At 39.3% G+C, this 21,321-nt stretch overlaps 1 protein-coding gene across 1 annotated transcript in view; it reads left to right on the plus strand.

Moving 5' to 3' along the window:
- LOC126088218 (neural-cadherin-like) overlaps positions 1-21,321 on the plus strand; it is a 112,316-nt gene that overhangs the window by 42,848 nt on the left and 48,147 nt on the right. Inside the window, exons 3-6 of the mRNA XM_049906345.1 lie at positions 1,019-1,183; positions 15,784-15,921; positions 17,643-17,829; positions 17,910-18,143. Of these exons, the coding sequence (XP_049762302.1) occupies positions 1,019-1,183; positions 15,784-15,921; positions 17,643-17,829; positions 17,910-18,143 (724 nt within the window). The remainder of the gene's footprint in view (positions 1-1,018; positions 1,184-15,783; positions 15,922-17,642; positions 17,830-17,909; positions 18,144-21,321) is intronic.

Here is a 21,321-nt window from a genome sequence, read left to right on the forward strand (position 1 = left end):
GGTACCAAATCAGTCTAGTGTGATATTCGTTTTATCGATACGTATTAACAAGGACAGTAAAACGAAGAACTCAGCAGCGCTACTCAGCCGCTGCTGGAGTTCTGATTACTCTTCCCGTTTTACTGTTCCTGTTGATAAATATCGATAAAACGAATGTCACTCTAAACTCTCGTTTTTAATCATTTTGAACGGGAAGCAAACCAACGCTTTGCACTGACACAGGACTCGCTTGAAAGATTTGATGAGCAGCATTTGTTTGGGCTGACATCAGCTAAACGAAATTGCAAATATATGCCGAAACACAAGATAAAATGCACCTGACGGCGTTTAGGAGAGAGACCCAGTATTGGACAAAAAAATTTTCTTGTGATTTTTCTTTCTAATATTTTTGCCTTTGTCGCGTGACATTTACTTTTTTTAGTAATCTTCATAATTTTTACAGACTGACTAGCCTAAGAAGAAATACGAGTATATTTCTTTTTCCCTCCCGTGCAATTGTCCAGATCTGATTTAAATTGTATTTATCACAATGTGACTTACAGTTATATAATCTTCGCCGACTTCACGTGAACTTATAGTTGATGGAAACGATCTTTTTATACCTAGTAATTGCGCTCGTTAAAGATAATATCGGTGCGATCTCGTGAACCTATTATTTTTCCTTTACTAATTTTTGCCGCTACATATGAGATCTGGTATTAAGGGCATAGTCCTTAATCTGTTGGTTGCTCTGTACTTGTTGTTGGCACCCTTAGGAGAGTGGTATAAAAGAATCAGTAATACCACCTTTATGACTGCAGAAGTGACACCATTGTTGTGTTATAAGTACAGTAGTTTAGCAACGACGTGAACACGCCTCCGCTGCCGCAGCCTAATTGGTCACTGTATTAGTTCATGTGTGTGTGTGTCTTGTGTATAGAATGCTGTTGTAATGTTTGGCACGCAGCGCTAGCCAGCGCAGTTTGGCAGCGGGGGAACCCCCGTCGGCGGCCCGCGCTCACACTTGCTTTGCCGACAGTATGAGCTGCGCCTGGCGGCCTCGGACAACCTCAAGGAGAATTACACGACGGTGGTGATCCACGTGAAGGACGTCAACGACAATCCGCCGGCCTTCGAGAGGCCGACCTACCGCACGCAGATCACCGAGGAGGACGACCGCAACCTGCCAAAGCGCGTGCTGCAGGTCCTGCCCATCGCACCCCCCGACCACCGCCATTACTCAGCAAGCGTCACTGCATGCCATGCACCGCCTGAGCTGTTTTCAAACTACTCTTTTTTTTTTTCAGTAGTAGCCACAAGCAGACTTTCTTCTGCAGTAGGGTAGTTTCACCTACCAACTACCTTACAGAAACGTATTTCCTTTTTTACGGCTACCTAATCCATCACCCAGAGTTGCCCATCCCAAGCTTCTGACAGGCAAGAACAGGAATTTTATATATTTGGGGGGGTGACCTATTTTAACTTACGCAGAAAAATACCTTGAGAAATACGAGGGCTATTCGAAAAGTAGGGTCCGAATGGGCGCTAAATGGCAACCACAGTGAAAATCCGATGAAGCTTTGCACAGATGTGTCTCTAGTACGCCCGTCGATCGGGTCACGCCGCTCTTTTCAGTTCTGAGCGCACAGTGAGCACGAAAAAAAGACCAGAAAATAGTGTCTCCCGCCAAGTATGCCCTGCCTGCCGAGAGATTTCACCTGATTTCATGCAACCTCACATAACTTAATTATAATGCATTTCTTTCTTCATGCCAATTGTCAGCCGCACTCTGAAGGAAAATGAAGATATAACAAGGCGAAAATCCCCATTAATGTATGAGTACAAAATAAATGATCAGTCTTTGGAAGCGGTAACATCAGTCAAGTATCTGGGTGTGACTATTCGAAATGATCTCATATGGAATGATCAGATTAGACAAGTAACGGGTATGGCGAACTCTGGATTGTGGTTTATTGGTAGAATCCTGAAGCGATGCAGTCCTTCAACAAACGAAATAGCTTACAATACGTTAGTTCGTCCAGTCTTAGAGTATTGTTCGTCTGTATGGGACCCTTACCAGTCGGGTCTGATTCAAGAGATTGAGAAGGTCCAAAGAAGAGCGGCAAGATTCGTGACTGGTACCTTTAGCCATCGCGAGAGCGTTACAAATCTCATAGAAAGTTTGAAGTGGGTCACACTTGCAGATAGACGACGCGCCAAACAGAAGGGGCTGCTCACTAAATTCCGAAATCCAATCTTCGCCGGCTGTAGAGCATATACTATCACCACGAACTTTCAAATCGCGTAGTGATCATCATTCAAAGATAAGGGAAATAAGAGCTCGTACTGAGGCGTTCAGACAGTCGTTTTTCCCTCGCGCGATCCGTGAGTTGAGCAGGGGGGAGGGGGGGGGATATGACTTTGCCGCGAATTGTGCCCTTCTCCACACACCGCTTGTTGGCTAGCGGAGTACAGATGTAGATGTAGATGTAGATGTAGAAGATACTCCTGCAGCGTTTTCGATGGGAAGTGTTTGATCACAGACAATACAGCACGTAACTGGTTTCCCCTGAGTTTCATCTCTGCTCATATGAACCGCTTTCTATATTATAACATTTTGGCACAGACAACAAGCTGTAGACCAGCGTACAGAACTGGGGGAAAAGCACAGGCGGCTGCTTTCTAAGACGAGGATGTTGGATAGTTGGAACAACGGTACGAGAAATATCTGTCGGAGCGGCGACTATGTAGAGAATTAGCTGGAAGATGTAGCTAACTGTTGCAAATAAAACATTTTTGATATTTACAGTGGTATCCATTTCGTGACAGATCGGGCCTTGCTTTCCGAAAAGCTGTCGTATAAGCACATTCACAGGAAACATCACGCCAGTGTCGAGTAATACCGACTCTAGCTTTGATAATGGCCCCAATTTGCCAAGGAAGAGAGCCACAATTTCAGGTAGTCCATATCCAGTTTAGGGCACTCATTCATGATTAGGTCCCGCAGGGCCACCAGATTGTAAGGTGTTTGACTGCTACGTTTCACCCGCTGTCGCAGATAGTCCTAGACATTTTCTATGCGACTGAGATGGGGTGACTTAGAGGGCGAAACGAGGTACGATACGATATCACAGTTTTCGTCGGACCAGGAATGTTTGCTTACAGCCTTGTGAACACGACTGTTGTCATCTTACAATGCGGGAGTGTCCACACCATACTCATCATAAAGATGAAGGAAAAAAGTTCGAACAGTACTCGCACTCTTGACGGTTCTGGACAAACTTAATTACGTGTATATTGGGTTGCTGCATAAGTTTAATAAACACAGCAGATACACGTAACATAGACTCTTGTCATCAATAATGTATTCTCCTACACACACTCTATTTACAACAGTCTGTTAATTCTGGAGTAACTTCTCGATACCGCGAATGTAGAAACCACTTGGTTTTGAGGCAAAGTATTCCTCGAGCCATGTTCGGAACGTATTTTCATCCAGAGAGGAAGTTCCTTAAAGGCTGTTCGATTGCGAGCGGAAAAGGTGAAAATCTGAGGGCGCAAGAACAGGTTGGGTGCGGAACGACTTCTCATCCCAACTTCTGTATAGCGTTTTTCGTCAGCCTAGCAGAATGCGAGCGGCCGTTACCGTGAAGTAGCATCACTTCGCGCAGTCTTCCTGGTTGTTGGACTGCGTCTGCAAGGCGTCTCAGTTGTTGACAATAAATATCAGCAGTGATCGTCACATCTCGGGGGAGCAATTCGTAATACACCACACAGCCGCTGTTCCACCAGATACATAACAACGGACGCACGAAGGTCTTTGTACGGAAAGTTGCTGCTTTGTTTGGCCTCAATCATTCCTTTCCCTTCCCTACGTTAGCATAAAGCCACCACTTCTCGTCACCCGTAACAGCACAGGACAGGAATGGTCGCTGTTGTTCATGAGGCAATTGATCACGAACAAGCACAAATGCTCCTATAGGCCAACCGCTGATTTTTGTGATTTTGGCTTAGAGCATGCGGTACCCATGCGCCAGATTTTTGAAGCTTCCACGTTGCTTGCAGATGTCACACGATTATGGAATAATCACAGTTTATTACATCTGCGAGTTATCATAGTGGATTAATGCGTTTAAATGATATTCATCAAACGCCGAAGGTCTTCCTGAACGTGGAGAGTCACTAACGTCAAAACTGTCTTCCTTAAAACTAGAAAACCACTTTTTTGCCGTGCTCTGTCCAGTGGCATTCTGTCCATACACGGCGCAAATGTTCCTAGCAGCCTTCGCTGCTGTCACCCCTCTGCTGAACTCCAACAGGAGAATATGTTGGAATTGTTCCAATTTCTCCACTTGGCATTCCATTTTCTACCGTCCATAGCTCTACTCACTGTGAAAAAGGACATTTTAATATCTGTCCTAGGAGAAAGAATAAGTTATTCTTGGGTGAACCCACTCTAGAGCAAGAAACGCAAAGTTACCCGTGAGAGAAACAATCGTTTCCAAATCCATTACGAACCACCTCATAAACTGCTGTTTTCAAAAAATTACACACAGTTTGTTCGTTCTATTCGACGAAAGTACTAGAGACACATGAAAACAATGGATTCGATATCAGTAGCGGACATTTTAGATTATTTTTGCACGTCTCTGCCTTCCTGTCCCTACCGCTGCACCTATGGTTGCTAGGCTGTCTCATCAGTGCAGCGTTATTCGCCAATCAATGTTGGGACGGACACACGCATCCATTAATATACACGAACTTTTCTCTGACACGGTGTAACAAAATGCTACCGATAACCTTTGAGGGGTTATGGAGGGTATCATGAGGAACAAACTAATGACAGGAACCTGTGTCCAGAAAGTCGCCCAGTTGTTTTAACATACGCGGAGCACGCGTAATGAGTACTGTACTGTCAAGCCCATTGCGAGCAGTTACGCCTGAGCGTCCGTCAGCACGTAAGAGCACGCTTGCTGCTGCCTGGGTGGCCTAACTGCAGGCGTTAATTCAGGCGACATCCCGCTATAGCCTCGTCTGTGATGTTTCTGTACGTGGTTTCCTATCCTCAATGTATTCCTCAAGACTCGCTCTGCAGTCCAACGACGTTTGAGTGTATCGTTTGTTAGAATCTGTGTATCATAACTGTCGTAAATGCATGTAGTTGAAAGTACACAATACTAGAAGCAAAAGGCTCAGTAAACATGGACTCTGAAACGCATATCTAGGAGCTATGAACACTTCTTCATCTTCGATACTGTGAAACAAATATCTTCCACTGCAAGCTGTCTGCTTTTCATATTTCGGGAGGTGGTAGATTGGACCAAAACAAGACATTGGCTCTGAAATCCATACCTTCAGAGTCATGAGCACTTCATTATTTTCGCTATTGTGAAACATCTCTTCTACTGAACAAATGTTCGTAGCTCTTAAGGTATGCACTTTAGAACCCATGTTTACTGGACATTTTTTCTTGTTTTGGTTCGTACTACCTCCTCCCAAAATATGGAAAGTAAAAGAGATTTGTTTCACAGTATCGAAGATGAAGAAGTGCTCATAGTTCTTCAGATACGCCTTTTGCAGCCCATGTTTACTGAGACTTTTTTTGCTTCTGGTATCATGTACTTCCAGTTGCCTGCAGTTACGCAATTAATTATGATACACTACAGATATTCTATGAGAACTATGCCTCCCCTGTTGAATCGCGTGATGTGAAACTCGTCCACTGGGAATTGCGTCTGCATCAAAAGGAAGTTTAATGGTTTTGTTTAAAGGTAAGTGCTGAGCGAATATCAGATATTATGTGCGTATAGGAACGGTATAAAATTAATAAGAGAGATATAAATGGCAATCGGTGACCCTTGCTGAGTAATGCACCTTACTTTTGCCCTTATGCCTGCGTTTGTTATTTTTTTCCTTTGTTTTCATGTCAGAAACGCTAAGCAGCATGTATCCTGCCTGTCCCAGCATGACAGAGATACCGTATGGCATACTTGAATGCTGCATGTATGACTTTTGTTTATTGGCATGGCTTCATTTGATTTGTTTGTAGTATGAACTGACTCTGGTGGCGTCTGACAGCCTAAATGAGCAATCGACTAAGGTGGTAATCCACGTGAACGACGTCAACGACCTCCCACCGGTGTTCAATGCGACACTGTACGAGGCATCCCTGCAGGAGGAGTTCTCGGGCCCGCATCCCTACAGACTGCTCCAGGTCAGGCATCTGGCGCCGCTGCCTTCTCGTTAGCTGGTGGTGGAGTAATCTGCGGGCGCGGCCGCTGGGTGTTGGATACCGTAGTACAGTAGCTACACGCCAAGGGAATAGCTGGTGCTTCAGCGAGCACCGTTCTACGCATTTCTTCATACATTCCACCTATACCGTGGTCGAGTCTCCCCCTTACATAAGTAGACACGCAACTCCACTACTCTGTTGATGTACTTACCTTCGTTGATTTCGTTGTGCCCAGAATTACAGGTTGAAGCCTTCATTTGCTGCCGAAAGTCAAACTGTTTGACAACAAAGAAGAAACTTGTTTATTCCGTTAACTTCCAGCTCAAATACGAGTATATACAGTGTGACTCAGCTGCTCCTACCACTGGGTTTTATGCAGCCCGCAGCACCTTCGAATGCCACTCGCAAGATTTTCATATTATCTCGCTCTCAATGCGCGAACCGATATTCTTATGTTGTTGTTGTGGTCTTCAGTCCTGAGACTGGTTTGATGCAGCTCTCCATGATATACAATAAAGCTGTGTGCCCTCGGGAAAAATTACGGCTGTAGTTTCCCCTTGCTTTCAGCCGTTTGCAGTACCAGCACAGCAAGGCCGTTTTGGTTAGTGTTACAAGGCCAGATCAGTCAATCATCCAGACTGTTGCCCCTGCAACTACTGAAAAGGCTGCTGCCCCTCTTCATGAACAACACGTTTGTCTGGCCTCTCAACAGATACCCCTCCGTTGTGGCTGCACCTACGGTACGGCTATCTGTATCGCTGAGGCACGCAAGCCTCCCCACCAACTGCAAGGTCCATGGTTCTTATAGAAAAAATAAATAAGACCTTATTGTACGAAATTTAATGTTAAATTTTGTACTGGGATTCGTTTTCGCCGAAGGCCATAGTTTTTCGGGTTATTCAACAAAAACACATTTGATGGTCACTTTTGTTCATTTTTCTTGAATAATAGCGAAAAAAATCTAAGTAAAAAGTTTAACTACGTTGATGATGATGAGGTCCCATAATCCGAGGAGCGAAGGGGACGACGCGGGAGACCCGCACCGTCGACTAGGCAAGATCTTAGTCATTGCTAGGACATACAATGCCATTGCCTTAAGCCGCCCGGTGTGCCCGAGCGGTTCTAGGCGCTTCAGTCTGCAACCGCGAGACCGCTAGGTCGCAGGTTTGAATCCTGCCTCGGGCATGAACGTGTGTGATGTTCTTACGTTAGTTAGGTTTAAGTAGTTCTAAGTTCTAGGGGACTGATGACCTCAGATGTTAAGTCCTATAGTGCTCAGAACCATTTGAATTTTTGCCATTGCCTTCCTGCGACCGTAATGGGGATGAATGATGATGATGAAGAGGACACAACAACACTCAGTCATCTCGAGGCAGTGAAAATCCCTGACCCCGCCGGGAATCGAACGCGGGACCCCGTGCGAGGGAAGCGAGAACGCTACCGCAAGACCACGAGCTTAACTACATTAAATTTCCTAAAAAAAAGTCCTATTCATTTTTTTCTGTAGGACTAACAGGTTGTGTGCAGCGAAAATGAGAACATGAAAATCTTGCATGTGGTATTTGAAGCTATTGCAGGTTGTATAATAACCGTATCAGTCCACCTAATTTTGAACATTCTTCCGTAGCACCACATCTCAAATGCTTCAACTCTCTTCCATTCCAGTTTTCCCACAGTCCATGTTTCACTAGCATACAATGATACACCCGAAACGTACATTCTCAGAATTTTTTTCCTCAATTTGAGGCCTATGTTTGACGCTAGTAGATTTCTCTTGGTCGGGAATGCCCAGTTTTGCCTTTACTAGGCTGCTTTTTATACCCTCCTTGCTCCGTCCCTCATGGGTTATTTTGCTGCCTAGGTAGCAGATTTCGTTAACTACTTCCTGATCAGCAGTTTTGATGTTAAGTTTCTCACTGTTCACATCTGCTTATCATTACTTTCGTCTTTCATCGATTTACTCTCAATTTATACGCCATATCCTTTACTAGTAGTATTCCCGCCTTCGCAATGGAAGTTATAGAAGGGCGTTAGGTGTAGTATAGCTGTATGTGTCACTGTAATGTGATGTAACAGAAAATTCATTACAATTTTTTGAAACCAAACTGGCCGTTTGTCCATGCACAACCCCAGCCATTTTCTGAATGCGAAACTTTTCAAAGGAAAGGGATAACCAGGCAGTTTGCCACCTAAAGTTATCTCCTCACGAGAGTCAGCTTTTCATATTCCCTTTCCACGGGCTGTACCTTTGTTGGTACGTAAATTATTTTCCTCTAATGAGACACAGTGTAGTTCGCACTGTTATTTCTCTGTCACGAGAGCTGTGGAATGGAATTTTTGGTTTGCATTTCATACCCATCTTACCAAGTTATCGGTTGAATTGTAAAAAAATTATTTTGCTGTGGGTCCTGTTTTCGCTCCAAACTTATTGTTTATAGGACCTGTGGTTTGGGCTTGGCATCGAGTTGCCAAATCGAAGACACGTCACCCCGTCCCCCTCCACCCCTCCCGGCACACACAAAAATTGAATACTGATTTCACCTCAATAGGAACTGAAATTTTCAAAATACTTTCTTGGTCGAAACCAATGGCATTTGTGCAGCGCAAATATTTGTTTGTTCACTGAAGTGTTCAAAAATTTCATCTGCGACAAAAAGTCCATAAAAATCGTCGCGGCGACGTTTACGTGGGACAAATAACACACTCGGTAAATCAGGACTTCTCTCGAGATTTTTGCTATTATGGGCAACAAAGCTTTTAAAAGATAATCGCTGTGAAACTAGCCCCTTATTACACAACAATTACTTTCCCTTACTTGCCGTGCCTTGGAGTTTGTCTTCTTACCGTACCACTCCCGTTTACATTCCAACTTAAGAACCGTCAAGCAATGTATTTCCATTTTGTTTACTTAACGCAACTCGGCGGCAGCAGCCGAACGAAATTTTTCCATGCTAACGCCTGTGTGGTGGGGCATATACTGCGCGACAGTCAGATGCGCTGCCGGCCAACAACCACACCATTACGCGCCCCCTTTAACTCAACACACGTCACGTGACCGCCTGCACGCAGAAAGCCAAACAAAATCACCATCACAGAACCCTTTTAAAAGGTCTATAAGAGAATTGGGATTGAAGAGTGGTGGACTGTGCTGGTAAGACAAAATAACTGGACATTGAGAAGTGTGAAAGAAAGGAATGAAGACGACAAGGTATTTGAAATGGCCAAACATCTGATTCCAGTAATTTTAGAAGAAATGTTTCTTATGCAAGGGAGTGGATGATGGAATATGTGCCACTGTATTATAAGTCATTCCATGACTCGCACGTGGAGAGTAATTACTTTTTAGAGGAAGAGAAGACCAAAGAAAACTTTCTTAGAAATAAAAAATGAATATAATTACAACATTACAGGCATTATTCGTATATTGCAGTCACTGAATACAGAAAATACAGGAAAATATGTGTGTATGTTCAAGTAACTAAAACACCTCTCGTAGAGATGTTGTAATTGACAGAGATGACAAGGATGGAATACAATTTCGTAAGAAAACTAGAAACAGGAGAAGTAGATAGCCAGGAAATAAGGAAATGACAAGTAAAATGATAAATGAAAACCGAGCACAACTTTTTACATTACTGAACAAAGCTACACGAACGGGCGTAGTCGATTGAATTCAGTATGTGATATGTAAGACGTAGGCGTACTAAAAGAAATGGCTTATTAAAACTCCTGAGTCTAAAGCTGCTGTAGGCTACACAGAAAGCACACTTATTCTAAAAGAAATTCCAAGAAAGAAACTAAAATCAGACGAGGCACTTGACACGATCAGTGCAGTGGGAAATTTCAAATAAAACTGATGCACACGTCGCTAGAGAAACGCCCCCTGGTAAAAAAAAAAATGCATGGTATTTAAACAACCCATGAAAGGAAACAGTCTGCAAACTTATATGATCCACATAATTAATTCTTAATTCGTGTGTTCAGAACCTCGTGACACGTGGACAATGGAGTAACAAAATATTCTTATTGCCTTAACTGACACAAGTCTTTTCAGAATTTAATATTCACAAGTGATAACACTGTAATTGCCAATGCAGGTGATTTACAGACGACCTTCGTGAAGCAGAGCAATGTGAAATGCGCAGATCTGGGCAGAAAGGAAAGATTCTGCTTCCTGGTAAATACTTCGTTTGTTGTGGAGTAACTACGCGGACATCATGCAATAAATAAAGAGTGTTTACTGTTAAGTATTTTCACCAGTATCAATGTGATGTAATAAGGAAAACAAAATGACTGTATTAAAACAGGATTGCATAATGTTGGATACGACTTATTTACCTTGATAAGTACAGAAAAAAGGAAATTAAAGAAAGAACAGCAAGCAAGTTAAATGAAATTCCTTTCAAGCGAAGGAAGAGTATGAGCTTAAGAAGGAAGTTAAAAGACTCCCGACGTTTTTAAGCCAGGGAGAAAAGAAACGTAGAACTGATACCGCTCATAGAGAACATATATTTTTCTCGTTTACGACGTAAACAGAATGAGAATGTATATTGAGTACACCAGATCAAACCTAATTGATTGCACTATGAATGTTGGTGATTATTATGTGACGACCCAAAATTAAAAGAGCCTTATGTACAGTCTGCGGCTCAGATTAACACTTCCTGCTAAGTTAAGCTTATACTAATCCTACACGGTAAGAAATCTGTACGACGAATGCGACAGTCCCTCAAAGGAGTGATATCTTGGACTTAACTTTGCTACAGGTTACATGTTTTCTGCACAACTTTTTAAGATCTTATGAGAACTTGGTGAAAAAGCGATGATATTTTCATTGTGGGTCATTAAATTAATAGCTGTGCTGACAGAATCGCGGAGGACGTATTCACGGAACAGAGAAAGAACAAAGTCAGTTCGATAAGGGAGTAATTACAGTAGTTTCATGTCGAAATCTTATCAAAGGTGGGATGTCCTCCGGAACAGATGAAACGTATTGTGATACCGTCACGGAATATAAAAGAACAGATGGCATTATTACAAAGGTGTAATGTTTCCGCAAAAGAAAACTAAAACTCACTTCCGATTTTCCACCCATACATGTATATACTAGGCAAGCGCCAGGCTGCAAAAACTAAAGGTTTGCAGTTCGAGCCTCAGTCGGTCCTGAGATGTTATCTCTACGCCATCGCATCTTTTGCTTCTGGTAATGATGTGTTAATGCGAAAATTGCGGAGATGCAGTGTGTTCAGAGTCCATTTCAAACTATAGTTCCCCTACAACTGGTTGGATAAGTTAGTCAGCAGATTGGAGGAAGGACCACGACTAGGAAAACACTGCAGTTATCAAACCAAACTTCGGTTTGATGATAGCTCTACTTTGCTACCTGTACTGTACTGACAGAAGTTCAAAGTAATTTTGGTAAAATCCAATTCAGTGTTGATGAAGAACCCAGTCAGCGTCTACCAGTAAGTCCTCACCTGCGATTCTTTAAAGAATAGAACTCCAGTGTATAAATTAGCTTCAAACGTATGATTACAAATGAGTTAATATGTTCAAATATTTGAAGTTATCCACTTAATACCTTTACACCTTAGACGCAAAACCATAATTTTATCTCATCAACAACGAACGTTTAGTTAGCCATAAATTCCTTTCCTTTCATTACTTGAAGCGGATGTTAGCGAGAAAACACTTTAAAACCGTTTGAAATGTTGTGTAAAGTTTGTTGGAAGTCACCGAGTGTGTTTTCGGTAAAATGCGCTCCATTTTAAGTAAAAGCTAGTCTTTCACGCGTCTCAATTTTTATGCCGTTATGTCTCCTGAACTGTGAGTCGTACAATGATATAATTTTTCAGGTGCGAGTACATTCAGTGGTGTATGTGAACACTGTCTGGAAAATGTATCGTGAACAGGGGTAGTAGTAAAGAAATAATAAATTATAAATATTACCTGATGCAGCAGTCTTACTGCATTAATGGCGAAAATGTAGTAAGTGATTAACGTTTGGGAACATAACAAAAAATTCAGAGGCAGTACTTCTCACTACACCGTCGTACACTTTCGCTGTTCGGACAGTCAAACCGTCACATGAGGCATAAAATTTTAATTTATTACTTCTTCGCTACTAACTGTATTTGCAGCACATTTTGCAGACAATATCCATGAATACCACTGGATATACCTGCAAAATTACAATATATGACATATAGCTCAGGACATGCATGAAAAACCAGCTTTTGCTTAAAATGGAGCACAAATTACCTAGACTATACTCAATCAGTGTTTGATAATGAGAGCAGTTAGCATCTTCTTTGTCACTTGCATGCTTAAGGCCAGATTTTTAAGAAGGTATTGCATTTGTAAAATATTCAGTGGTTTGAAACTCTTTTATACATGTGTGTTCGATTCTTTACAGAATCAGGAGTTTACTCATTTGAAACTATTCCGCATACCTGCTTCTGAAAGGTAGGATGCATTGCACATGAAAAATATTAACTTACTTCATGTGTTCTTTTCACTTTCTGTCTGGGTAGTGTTGTTTTATTTGAGAATCTATGACACAGTGGTAGTGTCTGTTCTAAAATATATGGATGTAAAGCAAAGGCTGCTGCAAAGATACAAAAATACAAGCTGCTGAAACACCGTTTTGACAGCCATGAAGGGATATACAAGAAGAAGTGGCATTAGGAATGAAGAAATTTGCAAGACATTTAATGTTGAATCATTGTTAAGATACAACAAAGCATTACAGCAGAAATGGTACTCATATTTTCAGCAAATGAATGACATAAGAATCCCAAAATCTTTGGTTCAATACTGACCAAGAGACAATAGAGGTGGACCAAGAAAGTAACGGAGACTGGGTCAGGCAGTTTTGTCCAGCCTGTGACTGTTAATGATAGGTTCATGTCATAAAGTATTCATAATGAAATGAAAATTCCTTCACATATTCCAACACTACATAAGCCATTATAAATTTCACTTGGTGTCAACAATGTGCTCATATTCTGATAGTCTGCGGTAACCTCTGAAGCAAATATGCAGCAAATTAAAATGCATTATTCTTAATAATCAAATTTGTAAATAACTTTTGAATATGACCACTTACAGTATTACCAAAAACCAACCAATATTTGTATCCTCTGTATAGTTATTGGAAAAACACTACACGACTGAAAAGTTCAGAATGGGATTAGTCCAGTCTTAATTTTTACAATTTCATATGTTTGCAGTAGTCTTCAATCTGAAGACTGAGTTGATTCATTCCTCTATGCTAGTCTACCCTGTGCAAGCCTCATCTGTGCACAACTACGACAAATTACATCCTCTTCAATCTGTTTAATGTAGTCAAACCATGATCTCCGTCTACAATTTTTACCTCCTAAACTTCCTTCCATTGCCAAATTAACTATGATATACCTCGATACCTCAGAAGATCACCTATCACCGTATCCCGTCTTTTTGTCAAGTTGCGCCATGAAGATCTTTGCCCGTCAGCTTGATTCAGCACCTCTGTGTGAGGTGTCTGATTTACTCCTCCAGTCTTCATCGTTATTCCGTAGTACTTCATTACAAAAGCTTCTGTTCTTCTTTCTGTTTGATTTCTCTACCATCTATCTTTCTTTTTCCTATTTTCATTTTAAATTATAGCTGTGGAGGAGTAAATGGAAAAATAATAATTCTGATACTAAATGATAAGTCTGAGAAAGAACACACAAGATGAGAAGAGGGGAAAAGAGAATGTGTAATATAACACACAAGACTTCCTATTTAATATTTAGCTGCATACTTCTTCTCAAAAACAGCAATTGATAAATACATTAACTTTTCGGACTAGATGCCTTTAATTTTCCAAGGAAAGAAAATATATGACAACAAGACCATAAATGCTTTACCCCAGAAAGTCGCCAATCGCTTGAAAAGTGTTTTTACTGTCCTGCAGTCACTCCTTTGATCCACCATCCAGGGTGGCACTTTGTGTAATCCATGAATATTATTATTTCTTCCAACCCTTTATTATCTTTTTTTGAAATGAAAGAACCGCTAGTTGTAGATTCTACAGAGTCTTGATTTTGTAAGCATTCTGAGTGACGTTCCAATTTAATGTTCATATATTCCTAACTACCCCACCCTTGTCCTGTTTTTCACTACATGAGGAAGGCCCTGGTTTCTATCAACTAGGTACTGTTGTCTGTGAGGGTCAATTTTTGTCACACAACAATTAGAAGTTTTTCTACATTTCTTTAGTTATTGTTAATTTCAGAGCTTATCTGCAGATTTTAATTCAGATTGTGAATACTATCAGTCATACTCATCATTAAATATAAAGAATCTGCATATGATTAATCAGTAATTATTTCACTTAAAATTGGCTTTCCTGTTTAGAGCTTCATTGTATTATTTGTCTTTTTGGTGTGACTATACAATACACTTGGAATGGAATGTGCCTAATATAATTCATACATTCATCACTTTTCAGAATTCATGCTAAAAATGAGGTATATGCATATTTGCATGTTCTTGATAGCATAAATATTGTATCACTGGGGGAATGTTTTTGTAGAATATTGCTCTTCAAATCTGTAATTTAAAATTGAATGATTTCTGTAGTGGTTACACATATATTCTTGTTAAGATATTTAGCATGAACCAGCCAGATTTTAAAATTTTTGTCATCCATAAAACCTGCAAAATGGAGTTCTTCTGTGTCATTAAGTTGGCAGAGCATGTGCAGCATGATATAATTTAAATTCATTTGCTGCATGCTTCCTGTGTTTCATCGACACAGAAACTACACTAGTAGAATTTCTTTATTTTGTTTAAAAGCATGGTCCAACTAACAATATGTGTTGTTAACATTTTTAAACTAGTATAATTAATGTAGCTAAGATTTTCTCGTTTTACCGGAGTAAATCTTTAACAATAACTCTTTCTGTATTAATTCATTTCTTTTTTTATTTATTTTTTATTTTCTTGCTGTTGAAAATGTTATTTTGAGAGAAATATTTTGAGCATAATATAAAATCTAAAACCCATTTCAAAAAACAATTTCGATTGGACTGCCATGGTGTCAGCTTAATGACTTCAAAGCAGGGAATTAAGTACAAAACTTTAGGTGTGTTTTTAATCCAGTGTGTTTGTTGTGTAGTTTTATCACTGAGGCGGAGATAAATAAGATGGGAAATAAGACAAATGATGATTTTTATAGTTACTCAATGAAATGTAGGAATAATTTGATGTTCACGTGTTTTCAATTCATCAGAAGTATCCACTGTGATCATACTAATTGAACAAAAACAAATAATGCTATAAAACGGAAGTATTTAAACTGAATATGAAACCAATAGTTTACAGGTAACAGGAAAATAACATATATCAAAGATAAATACCGGTACATGTTAAAGTATCAACAGCACCATTTATTGACTAGAAGTAACAACATAATAGCTTATTATATAACTTCTGAAGAGACTCTCAGCTTAACATTTCTGAAAAATGTTTTTTTGATGCAATAAGTGTTCCTTCTGTAGGCTTTATTGGTCACATTCATTAACAGTCTGGTATTTCAACAGGTCACAGCAACTGATGGTGATAAAGATCGACCACAGAATATTGTCTACTTCTTGACAGGTCAAGGAATTGATCCTGATAATCCAGCCAACAGCAAATTTGATATAAATAGGACAACAGGAGAAATCTTCGTTCTTAAGGTACTGATAGTTTTATAAATATACATTCTGACACACGTCTGTGCACTCATATGCAAGTGCATCTGTACTTACGTACACACACACACACACACACACACACACACACACACACACACACACACACACACAACAGCTGGTTGTGTTGTGGTCCTCAGTCCAAAGAATCTCTTGATGCAGCTCAGCTCTCTACACTAACCTATCCTGTACATGCCTCGTTATCTCCAGATAACTACTGCAAACAGTATCCATTTGAATCTGCTTACTGTATACACCCCTTGGTCTACCTCTGCAATTTTTACCTGCCGCTGTTCCCTCCAATAACAAACTGACAATTCCTTGGTGCCTCAGAATGTGTCCTATCAACCGATCCAATCAAGCAGCATCAATTTTTTTCCTCTCCTGTTATATTTAGGACCTCCTCATTAGTTACAGGATATAACTGCCCAATCTTTAACATTCTTCTTTAGTACCAGCGAGCAATGTGGCGCAGTGGTTAGCACACCAGACTTGCACTCAGGAGGATGACGGTTCAAACTGACATCTGGCCATCCAGATTTAGGTTTTCTGTGATTTTCCTAAATCACTCCAGGCAGACACTGGGATGGTTCTTTTGAAGTGGCATGGCCAATATCTTTCCCCATTCTTGACACAATCCAAGCTTGTCCTGTGTCTCTAGAGACCTCGATGTCAATGGGATGTTAAAACCAATCTTCCTTCCTTCCTTCTTTTATAGTACCACATTTCAAAAGCTTCTATTCTCATCTTGCCTGAGCTGCTAATTGTCTCCATTTCACTTTTCTACAAAGCTACAGTCCAGACAAATACATTCAGAAAAGACTTCCCGAAACTCAAGTTTCTACTAGAGGTTAACAAATTACTCATTTTCAGAAATGCTTTCCTTGTGATTGCTGGTCTGCATTTTATATCCTCAGTTACTTTCCTGTCCAAACAGCAAACCTCATTTGCTATATTTAGTGTCTGATTTCCTAATATAAATCTCTCAGTACTGCCTAATTTAATTCAGTTACATTCTATTACCCATCACAGCTCAACTACAAGACTGAAACTTATTAATAATGGATACATACAGCAAACTTTTAAACTTTTGGACAAAAGGAAGTTCAAGGAATAAGTCATATGTATTTATCTCTGTGTTTGTGATTGTAATATGTAACTTTTAACAGATGCTTATATACTTTCCTCCATATATTGTTAACAACTGTTAAAATAATCTCATAAAGGCAATATGGAAATGACAGTTGCACTGTTTCTGAGAGAGATGCCCAAGCATTCGCCTTGCATTTCATTACATGCAAACCTGCGTAGTTGAACTAACTTTTAGTAATAAATACTTAGTTAAATTATTGCACTATCTCTTATTTTGGATATAGCTGATTTAATATCAGTTCTTTTGTTGAACTGATCAGTCTAAATATTTCCTGAATCATTGCCTTTGATTTAAATAAAACTTTCATCAGCTGACAGTTTTTCACATAAAGACAAATGAAAAAGAAAGAAATATTGCACAGACCTGTTATGAGTGAGCACTTTCTAGAAAAGTCCATTTCGTAGAAAATGTAGATATTCTGAAATCTCACATAAGGTTATTAGTTTACATATACTGTGATACATGGATATAAATTTGCCTTATGAACAGTGTTAACTTCACAGATTATTTCCGGTATCTGTCATTTTTAATTTCCATTTTTTTTTATTCCTAGCCATTGGACAGGGACCAGCCAAATGGCCGTCCTCAGTGGAGGTTTACAGTTTTTGCTCAAGATGAAGGTGGAGAAGGTCTTGTTGGTTATGCTGATGTACAAGTAAATCTAAAAGATATTAATGATAATGCACCAGTTTTCCCCCAAGGGATCTATTTTGGAAATGTCACAGAGAATGGGACTGCTGGTGAGTACTTGTGATTACCAGATATAAGAGGATAAAATTGTGTAAAGATGTTTACCTATTATAGTTGTATTTTCTTGCAGGAATGGTTGTTATGACTATGACAGCAGTAGACTATGATGATCCGAGTGAAGGCACAAATGCAAGACTTATCTATTCTATTGAAAAGAATGTCATAGAAGAAGAGACTGGCTCACCAATATTTGAAATTGAATCAGAAACAGGTGTAATTAAGACAGCTGTGTGTTGTCTTGACCGTGAACGCACACCAGATTATTCAATACAGGTTGTTGCCATGGATGGTGGAGGGCTTAAAGGTTAGTTGTGTGATCAAAACATTCAGGCAAGTAAAAATTAAAACTCTTACTGTATTAGTTGCACTGCTTAATAAATAGCTTGTGATGTCTAAAATTTTGGATAAGTGCTTTCTTGTTTGTGTATTGCTATCATGAGTATCTACAGTTGAAAGATAAAATAAAAATGGAAACTGAGATTTGTATTTCTTGTTTCAGCACCACATGTTTACCTTTCTGATATAAGAACATAATGTAAAACCAAAAGCTTTATAAGTACCTTCAGTTTTCCCGCGAAACCCATGCACAATTATTCAAAATTTCCTTTTCGATCTGCCAATATAGTGGCATACATTGTAATGTATGGAAAAGAGCAGTAGAGGTTGCTAATAGTTATTTATTTTTTAAGAAATTATTTTTGAAGTTTAAATGGTTCATAGAAAGAGCAAAATAGAGAAAAAGTTCCTGTGTTCCTAGTTAAAAAAAAAGTCTAGGTGTTGCATATATGCAATGCATCATGTAAGCATACACTTGCCAGTCAACAAAGCATACAATACAATATGGAGAAACATCAGTTATTTTATTTTTGTTTCCAAGATATTTATTAAAACAACTTCCACTGATATTCTATCATTGTTCTGCCATATTTATGAATATATAACTAACACAATCTGCTATAGTAACATCATACCTGAATTTTTATTAATCTTGTAGTAATGATAAGAGCACTAAGAGTAATTTTCCAGCTACTGGTGGAAATTGGTGTAACAATTCTTAAGACAGAAAACAAAGGTACATCTCACATTTTGCACAAGTAACAAATGTATACCCACCACATCCAAGATCTCTGCATTGGTTTCTTCTGGCATTCCAATTAGGCCAGGGGTCAGAACATTCACTTGGTACCTATTGTTGTGGGATGACAGCCCTGGGACACTTTTTCGTTCTTGTTTCAAGTTGCTGCAGAATGCCATTGCTTGGTCTACCTCTTTTCTGTCCATATCTTCCTATGTTACAAAGACACTGCACCACCTCAGTCCCAAACTATTCTGATTCAGGGGTTGCTCAGAAAGTTTCTTCTTTAGTAGCACTTCCTTATAAAGGATCCATGCATTTATGACTGAAAGCTGATGCTTATGGTAAAACAGTCTGCAATACCACCTCTTGCATGTTAGTGTTATATAATAATGACCTAGATTATTGTCCATCAAATCTACTCTTCCCAAGTGCTTGTTATACACTGTTAAAATTTTATGACAGCCAATTTCTTCATATGGTTTTGAACTTTTAATAGCACCTCAGTTTCTTTTCAGCAGTTTACCTGTGAATGTTGACAGGAAAGTTGTCCTTCCATATCACAGAAGATACACCAACACTATCTACACTGGACATGAATTCATCTGCTGTACCTGCTGCATGAATTCATCTGATGTACCTGCTGACGGCTTACTCAGTTCTTTTTCTGCACATAATTTGCAATCATGAATTGTGTTTGTATGTAATTTTTCTAAAGACAGTATGCCCTGTTGACACAAATACACCATAAGGGGGGCTTATGTGCAGAAGCTGCCAAAGTAAAGTTTATGACTGGTATGTTTCAGGATGTTTCTAGTAATACTGATGACAACATTCCAATTAGCAGTCAAATCTGGCTCTGAAGGTAACTGAAAAGCAGGATCATTCTCTTGCCCTGTATATATCTCAAATCTGCAGGCAAATTCAGATTTAGAACAAAGAACAAGTAACTTGTAACCTCACAGTTCGTTCTGAATGTAATGCCTCAGATGATGCCTGATTTTCATTGCTCACATTTGCTCATCAAGTCACAAACTCTCATCCATTGGAACTGATGAAAAGCTTTTCAGCAGAGAATCAACAGTTGGTATGATTCTATACAATTTATCTTCATGATCTTTCTCTCCTATACCTATTTATGAAAGTTGTCATGAAAATGTAGACTTACCTGAATTTTTCAAATATATTCAAGGCATATGTTAGTACTATAAGTGACAAACATCAGTAAACATATTTTAATACACTTTTCCCCATCAGACTTTGTTATTTGAAGGACTTTAGCTGGATCTGTACAGAAAATATACAACATTTTTTCATCTGTTATTTTTTGGAACAGTTCACATTCGAAGAAATATTTGCACAAGTAGTAGGTGTCTTCCGCTGTGTTATTTCATCAGAATAATCTAAGTTTCTTTTAAAGTTCTGCAGGAAAGGTTCTTTCTTTCCAACATACACTGGATTTTTTTAAATTGCTTTGACACTTTCAGGTTCACCTTTCATGTTCATCATCTTGTGAGCACAACCAATGGTTTTGCTGTTATGATGCTGAGTTAGTGGTATAACATAATGAGAAACATTTTCATTTTCAGCCTTTTGAGGCACATGTTCATTTTCAACACTTTGTGAGGTACTTGGAGGAAAATGAGATAAATCAAAAGTTTCTATTTTGTCTTCTGCTGAGAAATCATTTTCAGAACTTGTGTAACCATGTAATTCATTTGGATTTACTGTGAGGTCATCATCAACGCCACTGTCGAAGTCACTGAGTTCATCATCACTCACAGAAGGTATATCCAGCTGACACTGGCGTGTCTTTCAACAAAAAACCGCTGAGATTGAATAATTGATCCATAACCTAAAAGTCAATGTTAAAAATTAACATAACAATAACTATACCTCCATAGAAAATAACATCCAAGCACAAAAAGCAGACCATTGAATGAGAATATTTACAAAAATTATGATAAGGCACAGTAGATTCACCAATACTGTATGTCAGTATCCACACAGTGTTCCATATGTGCAATATACACAAACAATAACATACAATTTGAAACTGAATAATTTGCACAGCTTGTCTTCTCAATTATTGTTCTACAAATCTGCTTTAGTTTGTGTGATTTTTCCCTTCTTTCTAAACTGGTTCTTACTGAGGCAAACACAATGTGATATTAAGCAAAATTCACACTCAACAACTTTATCTGCCGTCATACAAAGAAGTTACCAGGAGTCTGCAATGCAGCCACCTACTACACACATAGTATCAGAGATCCTAACTATGAACTTTGTTGCATCTGGGAAACTTGGTTTAGTTCATTAAATTGCCACTTGGTGTGGAAAAAGCAATTTTTCAATCTATGTTGCAGATATGCAACACCGTACATTTAAGGGATAAAAAAAAGATGAG

Source organism: Schistocerca cancellata, chromosome 6 (genome assembly GCF_023864275.1).
Source record: "Schistocerca cancellata isolate TAMUIC-IGC-003103 chromosome 6, iqSchCanc2.1, whole genome shotgun sequence".
NCBI classification, from domain to species: domain Eukaryota; kingdom Metazoa; phylum Arthropoda; class Insecta; order Orthoptera; family Acrididae; genus Schistocerca; species Schistocerca cancellata.